Source organism: Nansenia antarctica (genome assembly GCF_963989245.1).
Source record: "Nansenia antarctica genome assembly, chromosome: 9".
Classification (NCBI taxonomy): domain Eukaryota; kingdom Metazoa; phylum Chordata; class Actinopteri; order Argentiniformes; family Microstomatidae; genus Nansenia; species Nansenia antarctica.
Window position 1 is genome coordinate 12,589,583 of NC_137679.1, and position 21,120 is coordinate 12,610,702.

At 42.6% G+C, this 21,120-nt stretch overlaps 2 protein-coding genes across 2 annotated transcripts in view; one reads left to right on the forward strand and one right to left on the reverse strand.

The window, feature by feature from the left end:
- immp2l (inner mitochondrial membrane peptidase subunit 2) overlaps positions 1-21,120 on the forward strand; it is an 85,860-nt gene that overhangs the window by 53,394 nt on the left and 11,346 nt on the right. The gene's annotated exons all lie outside the window — the stretch shown is intronic.
- Positions 11,590-14,570, reverse strand: lrrn3a (leucine rich repeat neuronal 3a; the record flags this gene model as incomplete). The annotated part of the gene is made up of 3 exons (XM_080539118.1): positions 11,590-11,598; positions 11,748-13,814; positions 14,547-14,570. 3 exons carry the CDS (start codon positions 14,568-14,570, stop codon positions 11,590-11,592), a joined length of 2,100 nt encoding a protein of 699 aa, XP_080395244.1.

A 21,120-nucleotide genomic window follows, 5' to 3' on the forward strand; every position in this document is an offset into this window, starting at 1 on the left:
TACAAGAACACACAAAGTCACCAGTGTTGTTTTAACTTAATGGGCCAATGAGTGGGGAAATAATTACTTAAAACCCCAGGGTGCTGTTTGAGGAATGCTGGGTAAATGTGAACCTTCCTATTTTTACTTACTCCAAGCAACTCGCAGCAGGTCTGGCCTAAATATAAAATGCTGATAATGGGGGTAATCATTCAAAATGGGAGGATTTGAGCAGCCATTGGAACAATAGATTGTTTTTCTGTTTATTTTAGGGGCTGACAAGTTCCACAGAAATTGCACATTTTAAAAGTGGAAACATTATAATGAGAGGCATTATAATGAGAGGTCATTAGACTGTTTTTATTGACGGAAATGAAAGAACAGCATGTAGTACACAACCCGTTTGGCTTCTAAATGTCATTAAGTTCTGAGGTTGTGTTCTGGGCTGTTTCGTTTTATTTAGATCGTATCACAGTCATCAGATACGTTACTGTACCTTTCTGCTGGATTCCCTGTCTTGGATATTCTTTGTTGTAGCTTAGTCTTCGCCAGCCATGCTTCCCATTACAACACTGAACTAGGGATGGACGTTTTCCAGTTTTTGAAACCGAGAAACCATTAACGAAAATAACCGCAGATTATTTCGGTTAACCGGGATACAAAATGACATTGTTGAGTCGCCAATTTCAAATAATGGAGCCCTATACTATACTACTACTATGTCGAAAACACAGTGAAAACACCGGAAGCACAGTTGTAACACAATTAGGCTACTTCATAGTTTCACAAATATAAGTGGATGCTTGAATGCGATTTCTTTTCAATACATTATTTGTGCATTTAAGACGCACCCATAGACCGAAAGGTCTGTAGCGGTCTGCAATGTACCCCATTACAGTGGGCCTGAAAGTTGCATCAATACTAGTCTATTTAGTCCGTATGGCTATTCTAGTTTTTTTTTGCCAGAACAACAAGCTTGTTCACCTTTTCAGTCTTCAGAAGGGCTTGTAACTTTGTCTGCTGTGCTGAACACACACTCTTTTTTTTAAGGGAGCATCTCGTGTTCCTAACAGTGTTGCCAGATGGGATTGATTTCCAGCCCAACCACAGTCTAAAAACCGCCCAGTGTGATCATAAGTAGCACAATTGGATGGGAATACGCTGTTCCCTAATTCTTTGTTCTGAGGGGAAGCTGTCACGTGACGCATCTGTTTACAAAACCCACTTTCGTAGCATCTTCAACCACACTCTTAAGGTGTTTATTATATATAGCAATTCATGAGGTTGTGATAAAATGTTAATAATAATAATAATAATTTTTAAAAGAAGTCGGGTTTTATGACGGTTTTGAGCAAAACCGTTGTTATTTTTAGAGACCGCGGTTTTCGGTCTAACCGTAAACCGTCCAACCCTACACTGAACCAAGGCCGGTGGTGGCTATGGGCAGGGGTCGGCTCAGCCCACCCAAATGTGTGTCTTGCTCACTCAATCAAAAGTTAAGAAAAAGAAATTGTTCAGCCAATGGAGCATGCCGAGGGGGAGGGGTGTTGCCATGACAACTATGAACTCTGATGGCTCAGATTGCACACACACAGGGCAAGGCAAAGCAAGTAAAAGCACACACAGTCCCACTGCTCGTGAAAAATCACACACTCAAACACATAACCTGCTCTAACTCGTGTATGGATTGGAACACATTTGTGTTTAACTTTAGTTAACTTTTTGTTTATTACGCTTATTTTTGTCAGGGATCATGTACAAAAACAGTAATCTCTGATTTATCTACTAATGAATTTCTATCAGCAGTCCATTTGCATCAACTAAATTAATTAATGAATGTATTGTATGAAGGGAGAAGGACAGACTGAGGAGAATGATCTCTGATCTGTGTCTTCCAGACCCAGTGGTGTGCCGTCAGGGCCAGCAAGGCCTTCTCTGCTGGCCTAAACATCATCAGAATATACATTTTATTTTAATATATTTTTTCCACAAATATGTATTAATGATTCCCCATAGTCTATTCTCTTCATTTCATAGCTTTCCTCTTGGTTGCGCTGCTTCCAGTCTCCGATTGAGATTTGGAGGGCTGGCCTTTATGTTAGAGCTTTTATCCAATCAAAATGTGTTGCTAGGGGGCTCCAAAATCTGCCCGCCTGCACGTTAAACGGTGCCGCGAATCCGACCTGTAACTTAACGTTGGAACGAGAAAACCTGTGGCGTACCTAGTAAACCTACGTAGATGCGAGCAAAAGCAACAACGGCGCCTGCTGTAAGGCTCAATGATGTCAGCACCCAGCACGTCTTTTGATTGGATACGCACTATTGATACGCACTATTGATACGCACTATTGATATTCACTATTGAGATGCGTAACTATGCCGGTAGATGTGAAACTTTTGAAAGTGCGCAGGGAAACGGAGCTCCGTTGACTGATCGATAATACTGATCGATTGTGTCCTGTTTTTGGGTAAACAATAACTTTCATTTAGGGGACACGATAAAAGCGCCGAGTCCACAAACAGAGGAAACTACATTGAGCTTCTTTCTTTTCTGGCTGAAAACAACCCAGATTTCCATTACCACCTGTCCACAAACAAAGTGTTTACTGGGACGTCAGGCAAAATACAAAACGACCAGATTTTTGCTATTGCTGAAGTGATGGGAGAAGAGATCAAAATGGAGATTAAAAAGGCACCCTTTGTCGCTATTATGGTGGACGAGACGACAGACGTGGGTAATGTAGCGATCTTAAAGATGTTAGTTTAACACTCTTCATTGTAAATGCGGATTTATTGATTAAAAATGCTTCGGAAATATTAATATAACTCTGTTGTACTTGTCTGACTATGTTAAGGTGATGCAACGCCCGGTTATACTGTGTTTCTGTCTAGTTTCTAGAGCCATGGCGTCATAACGATGGTATTAAGAGGTAGAATAATTCAGGTAGGAATGTGTCGGACATCACTGAAGGCCTAGGTGTGAAATGCACCGCCCGCCACTGGCCAGACCCCTACCCAGTAGTGAGGAGAAGTAGAAGTCCTGCACCCAGCAGCAGAGAATAGTCCCCCACCTATCGGTGATATTGTTAATAATATTAATTATAATAATTATAATAATTATAATTTGGATATATATAGCACCTTTCATAAAACCCAAGGACGCTTTACAATTCTACAGGAAATGCTACATAACAGAAAACAAGCAAAACAAAACAGAAACAGTGACTAGGGGCCAAAGGCCTTGGTGAACAGATGGGTTTGTTGTTCCACACACTAACAGATACCACACTACTACCTTTTTAATGATAGAATTACGTTGACTTTTCTAGAAGGTTTACCCATTCTCTCAGTTTGTAAATGCTGTGCTGCTAGTGAAAGCTCATAGTTTGACCTACATTCCATTCATTTACTTTTTATTTTATTTAAGCAACTTACAACACTTACTGTGCGATGTATTGGTTTTTTAAGCCTATAGCAAGCCTAGGGCTGCTTCTTCCTCTAGTGATGCAGCTGCTCACTAGAACAGCCGTGCCTGTTTGGCCTACTATAAGAGCCGCCTCGGGGGTCAAATGACCATAGTCTTTACAATGGAAAGCTGCTATTTACAGACAACGATCACTAGTTGGCTGCTTGTAAATTAGCCTGACTCCTACACAGAAAAACGTCAAAATATATTTTTACTAGCTTATCCTGATGTGATTTTTAAAATGTGAGGATACTGGGTGGTAGAACGCACATATCTAGGAAAAAGTCATGAAAGGAGGGTCCTAAAATGTGATTGACTGCAAAGATATTTCAATGTGTCATTGATTTTCAACAACACGGAAATGTATTTACATTTTTCGAAAGAAAAGTCAGATCATTACATCGGATCCCGACATGCGGACCAAAATGATTAGACTGTGTCACATTATGTCCACTGAAATATTGAGACATGTTTTTGATGTTGGCTACAGTGCTGCTGACTACATAGTTAGCCAGTCAGTGGCGTAGCGGACGGGCCCGCAAGCGACGCACCGCGGGGGGGCCCCAGCCACTAGGGGGCCCCCTAACATTGGATCCACATTTTTTTTATTTTTTTTTTATATAATTTAAAAATATATAAAACAAAGAAAATAAGTGGCCCTTCATTGTGTCAACCTTAATTTTAATATATAGGCCTATATTTAAAAATATATACATGGTTAGCCATATCCAATAGCAACATGACTTTGACGTCACACGTAGGCAGCGAGACACAAGGAAAATGAGCAAGCGAAAATACAATACAAAGTACAATAAGCATTCTTTAGGTGGTGATAGATTCTCTATTCGGACATTATAGCCGCTATATGTGGGACTGTCGGTCCGATATTGTAAAAAAATCCAATAAAAAATTTATGTTTACGGAAGTACATGTCTCAAGTATTATCTCGGCGGTTAGTCGAGTGAAAGAAAAACAACATACAGATGATAATTCACACAATATAATACCACGAAAGCGTACAGCACTAAACAATAACATTTATTTGGGCAGCATCATACTCAAACTCAGGCAGAAAGGCAGGGTCCGGCCAGGTTCACAGTCACAGGCTGTCAGTGCATTATACAGGTACATAATTCAGCATGGTTAGGCTATATATAGCTGTTTCTTTTTCTATTCTACTATTCTATTCTACTTCTGCTGTCTGCGTCTCCCTGGGTATTCCTAGACCAGATGGCAAACAGTAAAGAAATGCCACAATATACCAGGACTTAAGAAACGAGATGTCCAACAAAGGATTTGACTAACCCTGGCCAATTTTACGCAACAAGTAGACTCTGATGCAGCGGAGACAGGGTTGCCAGATTGGCTGGTTTTTGGTGGATTTAGAAGTTTTTAGATTGATTAGGTTGGAAATTCTCAATCCCATCTGGCAACCCTTAGCGGAGAGTCTACAGATATGTTTACAGATATCACACTGCTGTGCACACCACACTTTGTTAAAAGAAATAAAGCTTGTACTATTCTACTTATAATACATTCTACTGATGTAGTGTAGTCTACCATTTGGTTTTAGTTATAGGCTATTGCTCTCACTTGTTTGTACCTTTTGCTAAGTCAAGCATTTAGAATGTAGAGTGCATATTGCGAAATTTCGCAACGTCAATAACGCATCGGCCTCTAAAAAACGCACTTTTTTTTTTTTACTCCGTTGCAAAAGAGCCCCCGCCGCCACCTTGCGGGGGGGCCCCGGGATTTTGCGCTACGCCACTGTAGCCAGTGTTATGATGGTACATCGGTGATGAGTGGAGTACGAGGTGGTGTGCAAGCATTGCTTCAAAAGAAGCTTGCTAGATACGTATATTCCATATATTGTTATAACCACCAGTTACACTTAGTGGTTGTGCATGCCATGCAGGGTGAGCCTTGTGCCAAAAGGTTTTTCAACCTCTGGAGTTCTCTGTATAACTTCTCTGCTCTTTGTCTCAAAAGACTGCTTGAAATTCGCCGGACAAGCCATTATGATGTGACAAGGTGCATTGTTGAGAATGAAGACCGTCTTCTCACTATCCTGTCACAGCTCTCAGAGGATGATGATGATGCCACGGTTAATGTGTGCACTGAGGCATCACTCCTGTTCATTCATATTAAGAGGCCTTTGAGATTGGCAAATTTCTAAGTGCGGGTGCTTGGTGTCTTGAAACCAGCGAATGCAATTCTGCAGTCTCAGTCTGTGGATATGTGCACTGCTTGTGAGGTCGTTGGTGCATCCCAGGAGATCTTAAAAGACCTCTGTATAGATGATTGCTCGATAGAGATTTCTCGGGCACCTGCTGAGGATGACTCATCCTCCAAAGAGACGGAGAACATTGAGTAAACACCTTGGTGAAAGCTCTCAACTGTGGGTCATACAGATCCTGACGATCCCACCATCACCCTCTGACCTCTGTCAGTCTCTGAAAAGATCCCTGCTCGACATCCTTGACAGGGGCCATTTCAGAAATGGAAAACACATTTCCCAAGAGAATGTGGCAGCCATATCCAGGGTTGTTGTACCCAAATCTAGTGCATTTCTAGATCCCACCTTGTTGCACCCTCTGCATGTGCTTGCTGGAGTCTGGAGTCTGCAAAATGAAATTTGTGTTGCAAAACCAACGTTGGTCAAGAAATGTCCGATGTACAGACCTGTCCACTGTGTGTAAACACCTGCACGAGTGTAAGGAAGCTTTTCCTGTGTTGCATAATTTGTATGTAACAGCCGTGGTAATGGATGTGTCTTCAGCGTCATGTGAGAGTTCCATTTCCAAATTCGTTAGAATATTTGCCAAGGGAAACGGGAGACTGATGTGATAGATAGATAGGTAGATGGATAGATACAGTAGATAGAAATGAAGAAAGAAAGAAATGTATATATGACTGATGTACTGTACATATGTATATATACCTACTAGTCCACTTCTCTCTGGGCTACTTACCGCCCAAGTTGCCTACCTATTCTTTCTACCAGCCCACCCTAATATAGCAGGCTAAAACCGGCCCGGCACTAAACCCAATCACAAGAGTCTTTCACTCTCTGACTGATACTGCATTTTTCTTTTTCTTTTTCTTTCATTTTCTCCACTACCACATTTGTAATAGCGTCTTTTCCACACGTACATACTGTACTCTCTCTATGCCCTCAAAAAGAATAATGATGCTGCATAAAGTGTGGTCACTGTGCTATGAGGAGACATATTGACTAATTACATTGTCATTGCGTTGTTACCACAGTAATTACATTGTGGGGCAACTTAATGTAAAGTGTTACCCACATTTGTGCAAAAGTTCAAGTTACATGTGTGTGTTAGGATTCGGTCCTATACCCTCATAAATACCTTTAAAGCTTTGAATTCTCTCTGCAATGAATTTGTCACATTCAATTATGGTATTCTAATTGCTAATTCTAATGTGCAATCAACCAAATATTGTCCTGCGAGATGTTATTAAAAAGAATGACTAATTATGTGGACTCTAAAAATTGCCATCTAATTCTCCAGATTTCTCCATGGATATCATAATTCAATTGCATGTCATCTGAGCCTACTTGTGATGCACACATAATATTGACTGGACATATTTCCGTGAGAAAATAATCAGTGGGTTAATCATAGCTACATACCTGCTGCCCACTACTGTGTGTGGTGAAGGATGAGGTGATTTAACACTCTACACACACACACACACACACACACACACACACACACACACACACACACACACACACACACACACACACCCTGGACCAATATTAACTTAATTCACTGGGAACATTATCTCACTTATTTTCCATTATGATGGATGTTGGTGTGCTGCAATAATATCAAAAGAGGTTTAAGATGTAATTTACCATGGCTAATATTATGATAAACAGTTTGAGATTCCTTTTGATACACTCATACAGTGTAACAGATTCTCTCTAGTTTTTCTCACCATATTGCATGCCCCTAGGTAGTGCAACAATAATAACTGATTGAGGGGATGGGGCATTTTCCCATTGCGCCTGAATTGGAAAGTGTTTGCATGTGTGAAAATTTGATAAGGCACGTCTATTATTATTTCTTCTTGCCGAGTGGATTGCACGTTGACACATAATTTGCTTGTGTGGGGTTAGATGGAGTTCAAACCAGATTAATGGAGGAGTGAGAAACAAACTCACTCTGTTTGGTACACCTTGCTAGTACCGGGTTGGACCCCCTCTTTTGCCTTCAGAACTGCCTTAATTCTTTGTGGCATAGATTCAACAAGGTGCTGGAAACATTCCTCAGAGATTTTGGTCCATATTGACATTATAGCATCACACAGTTGCTGAAGATTTGTGCCAAGAAAATATCCCCCACAGCATTAGAGATGGTTGTGCGGGAAAATCCCAGTAGATCAGATCACTTTCTGAAATACTCAATGCTCATGCCACCACCCATGCCACGTTCAAAGTCACTTAAATCACCTTTATTTCCCATTCTGATGTTTGGTTAAATGCATTGAGTTGCTGCCACATGATTGGCTGATTAGATATTTGCGTTAGCGTGCAGTTCAAAAGGTGTACCTAATAAAGTGGCCGGTGGCCATGTTATGATGCCTCAGCTGCATGTTTTTTTCCACTGAGAAATCCATCCTTTTACGATAGTATTCTAATTAAGTAGTGAATACACTGTATTGAGGTCCCTAATTCTCTAGTGAACATGGCTAGGTAGCTAACTTGCTTTGCTACCTGGTCCTTGTCTGTCCTGTCCCTGACACCCAGAGACCCACTTTCTCCTCATTTTGTGGTCCATTTGTCTCCTTCCCCGTCCCGGTTCAAAGTGAAGTGCTTAACAAACGAGCCTGAGAGGATCTGCTGAGCTGTTCCTGTAATGGCGGCTCTGTCTCGCCCGGGTCAGGGAGGGAGAGGGAGCACGTTCTTGCTGACCTATTCACTACCTGCGCTCTAATGGGTCATATTTTAGCTCCTGTGGCGGTGACAAATGGCCACGCTCTAAAAGCCCTGTCCAAGGTGCTGAAACTCAGTTGATATATGGCTGAGTCCCCCTGATAAATGCCCCCCATCAGTCCCCGTGTGACGCCGATTCATCACCCCTCTGAGGTTTGTGTTAGGAATCCATATTGGATTTTTAATGAAAGAGAATATAATGCAATTCAAAGTCAATGGGTTCTCCAATGCCTCACACATACAGTGGAGACACACACCCTCTCTCTCTCTCTCTCTCTCTCTCTCTCTCTCTCTCTCTCTCTCTCTCTCTCTCTCTCTCTCTCTGTCTCTCTCTCTCTCTCTCTTTTCTCACACACAGACACACAGAAAAGCATGAAATCACACACACACACACACACACAAAAGCATGACATCGCACACTCCTCCCCAGTCATTGGCTAAACACGTCCTCCTACTTGAGATTGCATTTTTGTAACAATGTTAAAATGTCTGCCTTCAAGGGCAGTCCCAGTAATTGTGTTTGTCTACATCACACGGTTTTCCTCTTGTATGATTTTAACAGTGATACAGAGAGATTTATGGGATTCATATTTATGAATTATAACATTTTACATTTCATGGACAACAATGTTATTGATGGTGGGAACTTTTTTTGCTTTGAGTATTCCAGTATTTTATTAATGGTTTTGCAAGACACCCCTTTCAAGTATGATTTCAAGTACATAGCGCTTTAGGGGAGACCCGTTAGGGGGCAATTGTAAAATAAATAAATAAAAATTGCAATTACTTCTGGTACTCAGAGACCATTCAACCTAGATGTATCCAGTGCTTTATTTTAATATCAGAAACATACATGTCTACTAGTCATTTCTAAATGTGTAGGTCTCTAAAGAGGACACGTGGATCACAGTATTGATTTTAATCCCAGTCTGTGAATAGGGGCAAACGTAACAGTAGGCGGGGGCAAATGTAACAACTTGGACACAAAAGCACCAAATAGGCTAAACCCACTGAACTCCAAACACAATGTACAAGACAAAATAGACACAATAATGCTCTGTTTAATCAGTCCCTCCAGAATTTCGCAATGTTTTGTTGTGATATCTAAGCCTAATATAAAAGCTTGATTCGACTTTTCTGAAATTTTGCGAGGCAATTTGCAATGTTTTGTTATGTTAATTTCACTTAAAGCAATTAAAATGTTTTATGTGCTTAGTTCTAAATAATTGATGGCTTTCTCTTGTGTTCCAGCACTATATTGCACTAAGTACTACAACAACAAATTGCTTCCACTGTTTCTTTTTTAGGCAAATGAGACGGACAAAAACAGTTTGTTGATATGTGGTTTGGACTGGATAATGCGGTAATTGGTTACATTTGCATACCCTTTTTTGATTGGACCCTTTTATGTGATGTTTACAGTGATTGGTTAAAATGGCAATACTTGATTTTGCACTGATTTATGCATTTGCAGAATCGCTAAATCCTGTAGAGACGGTTTAATTTGAACACTATTTTGATCCGTGGTGTTTAAAAATAATATCTTCATTCTCCCATCTGTGCAGTCCCCTTGTGCTCAGGACTTGCCCAACACTATTTTAGAATTGCCCTCAGGTAAAACTGTTACATTTACCCCCAACCCTAGCAACCATAACAAATCTTATGTGCTAGTTAACTGGCAAGAATTCTGACACATGTCATTCATGTGAATTTGTAGCTAACAGAACAGTAATCATAATTATACAAGTCAGGATTCAAAGACATTAAACCTTATAGTTACATTCTACCCCCCCTTTTGCCAATAAAACCGGCAAATTCTGAAATATTTGACTATTTATATTATAATTGTTCATGCAGGGAGTAAACCAAACTATACATGGACTGAGTTTCATCTCTCTAACTAGTTTTTCTGATTAGAGAAAAGCAGGGTGTTACAATTGACCCACATTTGTTCTCGTCTCCCCTACCTTTCAAGTCAATGTAGAATTGGGCCAGTATCAGAATTCCCAAAACCAGTAAACCTTCCAGCCAAAATACCTGTTACACCAGTTAATACCTGTAAAAAAAAAAAAAACACACACACCAGTAAACACTTACATTTTAAAAAGTGTTGTGCCTCCTGGCGCAGCGGTCATGGTCAGACGAGCCTCTCAGACTCTTGACGGCAGATGTGTTCCTCCGGCATTTGTCGCCATGTGCACAAGTTGAATCTAGTGGCCTATAGTAGCCTATTTAATTAATACAAGTAATCGAGGTAGTATTCTGTTATGTGCTTTGCAGTTAATGTTGAATTACATTTTGAAAAGCAATTTTTATCTACATAAGACTAGCTTCTACATAGGCCTACATACTTTCGTTTTAATGTTTAAGCCAGCTCTCATGGTGCCTACCTTTTGTTATGGATCCAGAATATTGCCCTACTGGGGCGGTTGCATTTTTAAAAATGTTTACACCAAAACACCTCTTCCACTCCCCCCACGTGAGTGTAATTTGACCCAACCATCGTAGCACAAGAAGCACAGTCAGTGTAGGTTTGTTTGCTTATCTTCAGAACCGTGTTTTCTCTCGTTCTGGCTACCGTAGCAGGCTCACAGTGTCGCTGATCATGCCTCACCATTGCATATGCCATTGCTATTCATTTAATAAATGCCCCCTCCGCTCGGTGGGTGTAATGGCAATATAGTTGAATGGACAGTGTGGCAGAAATTACACCTGTACACTGTATGCTACCAGTAATACCTTACACCAGCCCAACCCTAAGAAAATGTACTGTTTTTTTATTTATTTTATTCAAAATATTTATGGATCAAACCATCATAGCCACTGTTATTGAATACTAGTCTAACAAGTTTCTCCCATTATAAACTATACTAAGTGGCATTTCTTACTCATGCCCTTGAGTGTTAAACAGCACAGAAAATAGTCCTTGTGGCCCTCAAAGACTCCACAAGACCTTATAAACCACGGTCAATAACAGAGACAACAATGTCTTTATGCTGTGCTTTATTCTGGTTGCACCGTGTGAATGACCAGAAGCCATATAGATCACCATTTAGGTACCTGTCTGTGAAAATGTTGCTGCAATGACACATTTGTTGTATAAAAGAGTCTGTCTGATTTTAGCTGGTTACATATTTATGCATGAGCCCCTCTGATTCCACTTCTTTGTGAAGCTCCAGAATTAGGTGTCCTGTCAATGTCACCAAGAGAGGGCACATACATCACATAGTTCTGTGTCCATCACTTTCACCTTGTTTTTAATCCAGAGCATTCTTTTCCATGACCAAGGACATTTTCTTAAACAGAATTATCTGGTAAGTCTATTACTGTTGCTCTCACCTTGACACCAGACACACATTGTTCTGTGAGAGAAGACACAGGGAGGCCAACAGGGCCCAACCCTGGCTCGGAGGGGTGCACCATCAACTTCCTGTAAAAGTGTTGGCTTTGTAGAGATGTGTATATGACAGAACAAGCCACAGTGACCACAATGAAAAACACAGCACAGACAGCCATCACCACCGTGTCCCACTTCTCAGTGCTCTCCACTGGGAGAGCCCGTCCCTTTGTGGTGACATTGACGCAGTCCCGATTATGTCCAAGCTGCATGCTTGTCACCTCCACACACACACGGTACTGGGTGGAGGGATGCAGGTGGGTGATACGGTACTCTTTCACATCAGACAGAACCCTAGCAGTGAATGCCATGGATGGGTGGTTGGCATCTGCCATCATGTACCACTTTATATTTGATACAAAACCACCAGTATTTCCCCAGGACACCAAAACAGAATTAGGCTGTACAGATTTGATATGTACATGTAGAGAATCGTTGGCAGGACGTGGAAAGTATCCGTCCACGACCACTAATACAGCTTTGAGGTCTGCTCCAATAAGGTTGTGAGCGACACAGGTGTACAGCCCGGCCTCACTCTCAGTGGTCCCGTAGATGTCGAAGGTTCCCTCGGGATGCATGTAGTATTTATCAGAGCCGCTGCCGGGCAGTACTCTGTCACCTGAGGGCGTGACCCAGTAGATGTCTGGCTCCGGTTCTCCAAAAGCCCGGCAGTGCAGCGTCACCGCGCTCCCCTTCCCGGTGGTGACGCGATCGGGAAGGCTTCCGGGCGAGATGAGCGGAAGGCAGATCTCGGCCATCTCCCGGAAATGCACCTGGCGGACGTGCTGGCCCTGGTACTCTGGCGGCTCCACGCAGAAGAGAGAGTCGGGCTCCATGAAGCGCACGCCGGTCCCGTTCATGTTGATCCAGCGGATGACGCAGTTGCAGCGGATGGGGTTGCTGTGCAAGCTGACTTCGCGCAGGTTCGGCAGGGACTCGACAGTGCTGCGGTGCAGGGCGCTCAGGGCGTTGCTGTTCAGCATTAACGTCTCCAGTCTGGGCAGCTTGTGGAAGGCGTTGGGGTGGATGTAGGACAGCTTGGGGTTGTTGGTGGCCTCGATCTTGGTCAGCTCAGGTAAGTTGTTTAGGGCAAAGCTGTCAATGGACACCAGCTCAGGCATGCTATTGATGCCCAGCTCTTTCAGGTGGATCATGTCCACAAAGTCGCCTCTCTGGATCCTTTCAATGGGGTTCTTGTTAAGATCTAGAAACTTCAGACTCTGGGCCTTCTTCAGAGCGGCTCGGGGAACTCTGTCAAACATGTTGTCAAAAAACGAGATGCTCTCCAAGTTTTCCAGGCCGACCAGAGTGTCGCCTGGGATTTCTGACAGATTCATCCTGGCCAGAACCAAGCTGCGGAGGTTGACCAGGGGCTTAAAGTTCATGTCTGATAGTTGAAGGATGGGGTTCTCCCCGATCATCAGGATCTCCAGGTTTGGGAGGGGCTGGAACCACTCGCTGCTGATGCCTGGCAAGCGGTTGGCGTTGAGATGGAGTCGTAGAAGCCTCCCTAGCCCCTGGAATGCCCCGCGGCTGATAGAGGATATCAGGTTGTGGTTGATATAGAACTCCTGGAGGTTGGGTAGGGAAGGGAGGCAGCTGTCAGACAGAGACTGAATCCAGTTCTCCTCCATGTGCAGTGACAGCAACTGGGGAATGGCCCCGAGATGGACATCGCTCACTGAGGATATGTTATTCTGAGACAAGTCGATCTCAGTGACGTTGGTCAGGTAATCCAAGGATTTCTCCACAGTAATGATATTGTTTGTCTGTAACAGTAATACCTGTGTGTCCAGGGGTAGTCCCTCAGGCAGTGTTGAAAAGCCTAAGTCATTACAGTCCACTGTGGGAGCCTCTGTATAAATAGAGCTGGGAGAGAACCAGGCTCGTATCTCACATCGACACAATGCAGGGCAATGTGCGCCCTCATCTGAGGCCAGAACAAAGGCAGTCAGAGCAAGCTCGACTAACAAACAAGCTGCAAACGCTGTCTCCTTCATCTTGGCCCCCTATTCCCTTCAGTCAGTAATTGGTCCTTATGGAGTCAGCTGTTAGCACTGTTAACTTCACAAATAAAGGCTCATTTGTTAGCACAGCGAGACTGAGTGGATTTTCGCTGACGCCTGGTCCCCAAAGCTTTGGCCCTGTTGTCTTCACGTCCTTGGCAGGAGAGAACCTTTCAATTTAGCCTCTGCCAGGTTGTCATTCAAGCTGGAAATGTGAAGGTCAATGTGTCCTTCAGGGAGCGGGTCTGTGGAGCACAGGAAAGCTTGAGGAATGCTCTGGCTTCGCCTGGGGGACAGATCACACCGTCTTCCATCATTATTACCCTCGATCACTGTCGCTGGTGTCAATTTCCATCTGGGGGGAAAAAAGAGAAGAAAAATACGCCACATTCAACAAGGCATTATTGATAGATTGAGGCATATTGACATTTAGGAAATATCGAGACATAATTCGAGCTCTTTTGATTTTATTGCTTTCACTTGGCCATCAAAGTGATGAGTTATGATAGACTTGACCTTATGTATATTATTTGGCAGCTTTGTGACTAATAATAGCACGTTTGAGTCACTCGATATCACCGAAGGGCACAAGATCTGACTCAGGAACAGAGGATTTTAACAATGCTTCATATTTCGCTCACAGCAGTAACTGCTTGGCAACATCCCAAGAAATCCCTGTGATCACAAAATAACAAGTTGTAAAAGCTTAACACTGCGAGCCTATCACATATTTACCCAACCTGTTTGAGTGAACAACATATTCGCATACACACATCAACCCTCGCACACACAAAATCACCCAGAAGTTGCTCAAACGTAAATACATGGCACTCCAAGGTATTTTAGATTCACCAGAAAGATCTCTGAAGCTTGCCACAGGTATTTTGCTGTGACTCCTCCTCAGCCCCTCTTGCATTATTTATGAAGAACTGAATCAAAGTTGTTCCTACAGGTGCCAGGTCTGTGCCAGGTTTGCTTGTGTGGACTGCACATATTGATGTCTTGATTAATTTGTGACCTTGAGTGCAGAAGCCGTGACTCTGTGTGAGATAGTAGATGAAGCTGTCGGTAAGGCTATAAGAGCAGGTTGGTGATGAATACGTGCTATGACAGAGCATGCATACATTAGCTTGTTTATGGCAGTCAACACACACAGGTGTCGTTAAAAGATTTTTTGCCTGTGGCTTTTTCCTTCTTTTATTCAGATCCAGTTTCCTGCTCAGCAGTCTGTGGGAGACATTTGCAGATTCTATCCTAGCTGCTCTATTCTGTAAAGAATAGGTGTTCAATTTACACACCAAATAACTTATGCATTGAATTCCCCAAACTCTGCATGGAATTCTCATTTAAGATTTTTTAGGAGACACTTTATATTTTGTTGACACTATACCCGTGACTCTACATATGCAATCTTCAGCTCTCCTGTGGTTTTTGGAGTGGAAATTGCAGTTACAATGAACTTTGAATGAATGTAATCACAATGAATTCATGTGATTATTTATTTGTATCAGATGCTGGTGATATATGAAACACACACTGTAGCAGTGCTGCAGTTACTATTCCCAGATCCCTTTGTGTTATGGTTATATGCACCTCATTAAACACTGGGATCCAGCCTCATCCATCCATCCCAGGTGGACAACTGTATACAAATATGTTTTTCACTATGATGGAAGCAATATATTTTTGGACAAAAACAACATGCATTCTAATAAGGAGAACACGGATTGAATTCCAAAGTGGGCAATACTCAAAGTGTTCTCTTCTGTTCTCCAGAGACGCCCACAGGGGCTAATTTAATATTAGCTGTTTGTTTCCATGACGCTAATGCTTATTTCCCTTTTATTACTTAACACCGAGAGCCTGCACTAACTTCACTCACATCCCTTTTGCACACAATTAGATAAAATGGAGATTTGAGTGGTAGTAGATTGTCTCCCAACATATTGTACTAGTAATTGTGTCTGTGGTTCTGGGGATGGTGTTGCAAGGGTATAGATTCAATAGTTGGAAAGCTGCTGTTTGTGATCAGATTTCACCTCTTCACCCTGTATTTTTCAGTTTGGTACACCCTATTATGATCCTGTATGACTTGTATTACGTCGCTGTTTAGCCAACTCTTTTTGCTCACTGAATAGTTTATTTTACATTGTGGATATGTTGACCAGTATTTCAGACACCACAGTGGTTGAGTGGTAATGAACTCTGCTTATCTGATGTTGTTTGTTGTTGAAGTTGTGTTATATTCCTTTACTCTCATTCTGAAATGAAATAGAAATAGAATGCTATTCAGAAAACAGTAAAAATAATAATAATCATGTTTTCCTCTGTTGTGACCTTAAGGGTGAATGGTTGTGGTAACATGGAACAATTTCATTGTGTGGAGAAGTCCAGAGTGTTGACCTATGAGCGTATAACTGCTTGCCAGTAAATAAAGTTGGTTTCATTCCAAAGTCTCGTAAGCTGCAGCTTACACAATGAAAATCCACACTTAAAAAAAAAACTCACACGCTGCAAAAACAGCGTTTTGTTTTGTTAATTATAATTCAGTGGTTTAGGTAATGCATTACATCACCAACATGGTAACAAAAGATGAAGTTGTCCACCTAGCTACAATAGTTATATTTAACCCTGCAAGGTTGCACGCCAGGGCACTTTTTAAGTGCTGAATATTGACATTCTCCAAATGGGTTAGGCCATACCTGAAATATTGATGTTGTTGTTTCATACAGTGAACCGTACTCTGTACTGAGAGAGTCCATGGGCCACAGACTTTTCTTTCACTTCTCCCCGCTAATGTGGTAGACTCAGTGTGCGTTCGTAAATTCGCTCTGAGAGCGCCGGAGCGCACACTGGGTTCAACGTCATAAAGGGACCCAAGAAATTTGATTGGACAAGAAGCATTCCATGAGTGATGATCAGATTTCCAGAGTGAATTTTACGTGTGCAGCCTCATAAAGGGGTCCCATTCTACCATCTTTTATTCCAGGGTTCCTGCATTGGTCTTAAAAAGCCTTTAAGTCTAAAATCCAGCAAGCCGATTTATAAGGCCTAAAAAGGTCTTAAATGCAAGGGATTTTGTCTAATTAGGTCTAAAGAATGAGGTGCTAGGTCTTAGCTTGTCCTGCAAGGAAGCTTTTGTGCACTTTGTTCTCTTCCCGTTGAAGTGACTTTCTACAGTTAACTGTTCATGTTAATAAATTTACTTTTGAGTAATTATGGGACTTTATTTTATATTAATTATCCTTCAGACTTTTGTCTGTATGGCAGTGAAATCCCTAATTTCATCACCTCGAGGATGACACAAAGCTATCGTATTGTGTCGCGAATAGGTCTAAAATTCTATCCAAATAGGTCTTAAAAAGGTTTAAAAAGGTATTAAATTTGACTTGTTGGAACTTGTAGGATCACTACATTGGAGTGAAGAGCAGCGAGGCTTTGTCACACAGCACCAACAACACAGGAAGCGTGAGCGTTACTAGGAGCATGCCAAGGGATGTGGGCGATTGGAGCTGACGCGTATTGTGACAAGGCCCTGCCTTGTCTATATGGTGTGAGCCTACTGGAATGAATCTTCTGTCAGCTAATGTGTTTTTGTTTTCCTCACAACAAATTGTGGGGAAATTGAAAAGCGAGGATAGATTGTGTTTAAAGTGCACCCCGTATCGAGTAGAGAGATGAAAGCGTGTGTTCCAGAGACAGTGTAATAAACAAAATGGAGAGTAGGTGGAAATAGTGACCACTTAAAGCCTTCTGGTCTTTGTTCGATGTCCAGTTTAATTCGGTCACGTCCTGTCCAGAGTGTGAAGCTTTCATAGAGAATGTTTTCGAATGTTTGATATGTCAAATGTATGTAGTTTATAAGACTTACTGTATGTGTGACCCGCACTCAGACTCATTCAATATTATTATTACTATTATAAAAAAAATTAAAAATAAAAATAAAAATTATTATTATTATTATATTCAATATATTATTCACGTTTTATTCACGTTTGGTTTCGTGTGAGGGTTCCTTTTCCTTTCTTTCCTAAAAAGCCTGAGCAGATCTTTAACGTCCTCTCTGTCTGAGATGGGGTTGTACTGGACTCTTTGAGGTCTTGACCTTGGTTTACATGTATACCCTCATGGTTTTGAATGAAAGCTACAGTTGTTTTTGGATTATATACCACTGCATCCCTATTGGATATGCCCCATTAATTCAGGTCTTGTACGTTGTTGTAGGCTACTTGTTTTTCACTATTTACTGTATGTAAAATAAATGTGAAATGGATGCATGAAGATAAAAGTGAGGCCTAAAGGAATTGACCACAGGCCAAACCCCAAAGCTACAGCCACTGGTAATGTTACTCCACACTTCCCTCCTTTTTATATGAGGCACCACACCGCTAACTAGCAGCTACAGTCTAACCCAGCTGTGAGCAGCTACAGTCTAACCCAGCTGTGAGCAGCTACAGTCTAACCCAGCTGTGTGCAGCTACAGTCTAACCCAGCTGTGAACAGTTGTGATGTCCTGTGTTCTTTTGTGTTACACAGTAGACCAGGCGCTCAGCAGTCTCACCTTTCAGCACCCAAGGGAATTATTGATCTCTCTCTCTCTCTCTCTCTCTCTCTCTCTCTCTCTCTCTCTCTCTCTCTCTCTCTCTCTCTCTCTCTCTCTCTCTCTCTCTCTCTCTCTCTCTCTCTCTCTCTCTCTGTCTCATCACCCCCCCCCCCCCCCCGTGTCACATGTTAGTCTTAACTACATCAGAGGCCGCGGCTTGCCAAAGTGGGAGGTGGGGTGAGGTAAATGAAGTGAGGTACCTGCCCCCTCCCCCTCCTCCCCCTCCTCCCCCATCTCCCTCTCATTGATTTACCATTAAATCTGTCCGAGCTAAAACTGTGTGTGCTTTCAACATGACCTGCTCCTTCTGTGTTCTCTACCAGAACCTTACTACACCACCTGCTAGGCTTCCTGTAGCTGAGCAGCCCAACTGCTGCCTGCATTACCAATGCTAGCTATGTGCCTGTCATTAGCGTTAGCTCTATGGCTACATTCATTAGCACGGCCCACTGTGTGGCACACATGCATAATGAAATCTGGAGAGGAGCGCTTCCCCCTTACATCTGCTCAACGCCGCCTACAAATAAGCAGCAAGTCAACAATTAATTAGGGATCGATGTTAAGCTGTCAGCTCCCTCCGGCTTCCAGACCCCCCCTTCATACGCTCTCTACTGCTTAGGAGGACACACACACACACACACACACACACACACATTTACATACATACAGTACATACTGTATGCATATTCACATACAAACCCACAGGTAAACCTAGTCTGTTGATTGATGACACCTTTCCAACACCATAATCAGGTATCTGCAGGATGTGGCTAACTTGCCTCTTATGAAGTTTTCACATTGGATTATGCTATATGACTATGACAGATTGTTGCATAAATAGGTAATGTAAGTGCATTAAGTGGAAATGAATGCTGTGTTAGACCATTCCTCTTTTCCAAAGCCTCAGGTACCGTGTCCCTCTGCTGCGCTGGAAAATACTTACGGATTCACTTTGGGAATCTGTGCTTCAGATATGTCATATCTGTGGGGAATGGGTTTTCCTAGTAGTGTATAAATCAATCTTTGTTTAGCCCTGGGATCCCATGTGCTACGGTACATTGATATTCCTAGTGGGGATGTTGTGGGTCTGGTTACCATTTAGTTCCCCTATTCATTGAGCAAAGGACAGACAGGAAGTCTTCAGGAACTTAAGCCACTGTCAATGTAAGATGGATAATTGGGCTGTTTTTTTGTCATTTCACATTTTCACACATTTAATCAAGGCAACGTGAATTATCCCATTCTATTATAGTCATCCTCTGAGAGAGAAAATGAGAGTGTTACCTCTTTAAAAGCTCTATTTATTCATTGCTAGGCTATTAGCCATGACATTGGTGCATTTCAGCATTAAAAATCCAAAATGTTTAGCATGATTATCTCTGGAGAACGGCGTGATTCCCCGTCGTCTTATTTGACCCAATTTAAGCTACGTTGTAAATGAGCTGAACCAGGTCTGTGCACTAAAAATGCCTCAGTGTGATGTGGTTAATTATGAACAAGCCCTAAATACGGCAAGAGTGATGGGAGAAGAGGAGGGGGGGATGAGAGAGGGAGAGAGATGGAGGGAACGGGTGGGAGGAAGGGAGAAAGAGGGGGAGAGAGCGTGTCGTTCTGGTAAATTAGGCACGCAGTGTTGGGAATGTCTTGTCCTCTGGTTTGAGGAGAGCTCCCTGCAGCCCAACACTCTGACACTCCACTCCTGTTCACCTCATGTATTCCTGAGGGATGGGAAAATATTGTTTCGATCCTATATTTTGTTTCCCGTCACATACGCTGAACAGCCACATGCAGTGTATATTTGATGTGATTCAAAAAATGTTGGGGTCTTTCATAGTCAGTCTTTTCCTGTCCAGGTTAAGCAACGTCACAGAATTTAGACGTCTCAAATTCCAGCCTGTTAACAGTGGCACAAGTACAGCCTACTTCAGAGTTGGTATCCTTGGTAACCTGTAGAGCTCATGCCAACACACAACAACTACCTCCTCAAACAGACAAATCTTTTTTTACCTGTTTCAAAAATACCACAGATTTCCGCCAGAAAGACGCAAAGAAAACGATTCTCCTGGCCGGACCAGAGCACTGTTCTAGAAAGAACCGCAGCTCCCCTCGTATTCTTCACCCAAACCTGCAACAAAGCCCCTGTCTCTCTTTCTCCACCCCCACAGCCGAGCCTCCCACACCACCGCAGGCTCTGCCTTCTGCTAACTCCACACAGAATCTGTGCTCAAGGACTACCGCAGTGCCACAGAGAAAATCTTATACACCCCCCCCCCCCACCACCACCACCACCACCACACACACAACACATAATATGACTCATACACATAGGAAGAGAAGTGGATAACTCTTACCAGCGGGAGCCCCCCTCACATATGGAGCAGCAGGTATCCCTCGCATGGCTAACGGTACATGTGGGCATTAGCGCGTCGTTCGTTCCAGCAGGTTTGACGATTCAGGATTCAGCCGATGTTTTATTTTTTATCCCGTGTATTTCCAAGAGCGTACGTCTTCTCTGTTTCACGGATAGAGAGAGAGTGAGAGGAGAGGAGGAAAGAGGAGAGAGAGGGAGGGAGGGAGGGAGCGATGGGTAGCTTCAGCTCTGATCCTCCTGTTCCACTGTGTGTGTGTGTGTGTGTGTGTGTGTGTGTGTGTGCGTGTGCGTGTGTGTGTCTCTGTATCTGTCTCTGTGTGTGTCTGTGTGTGTAT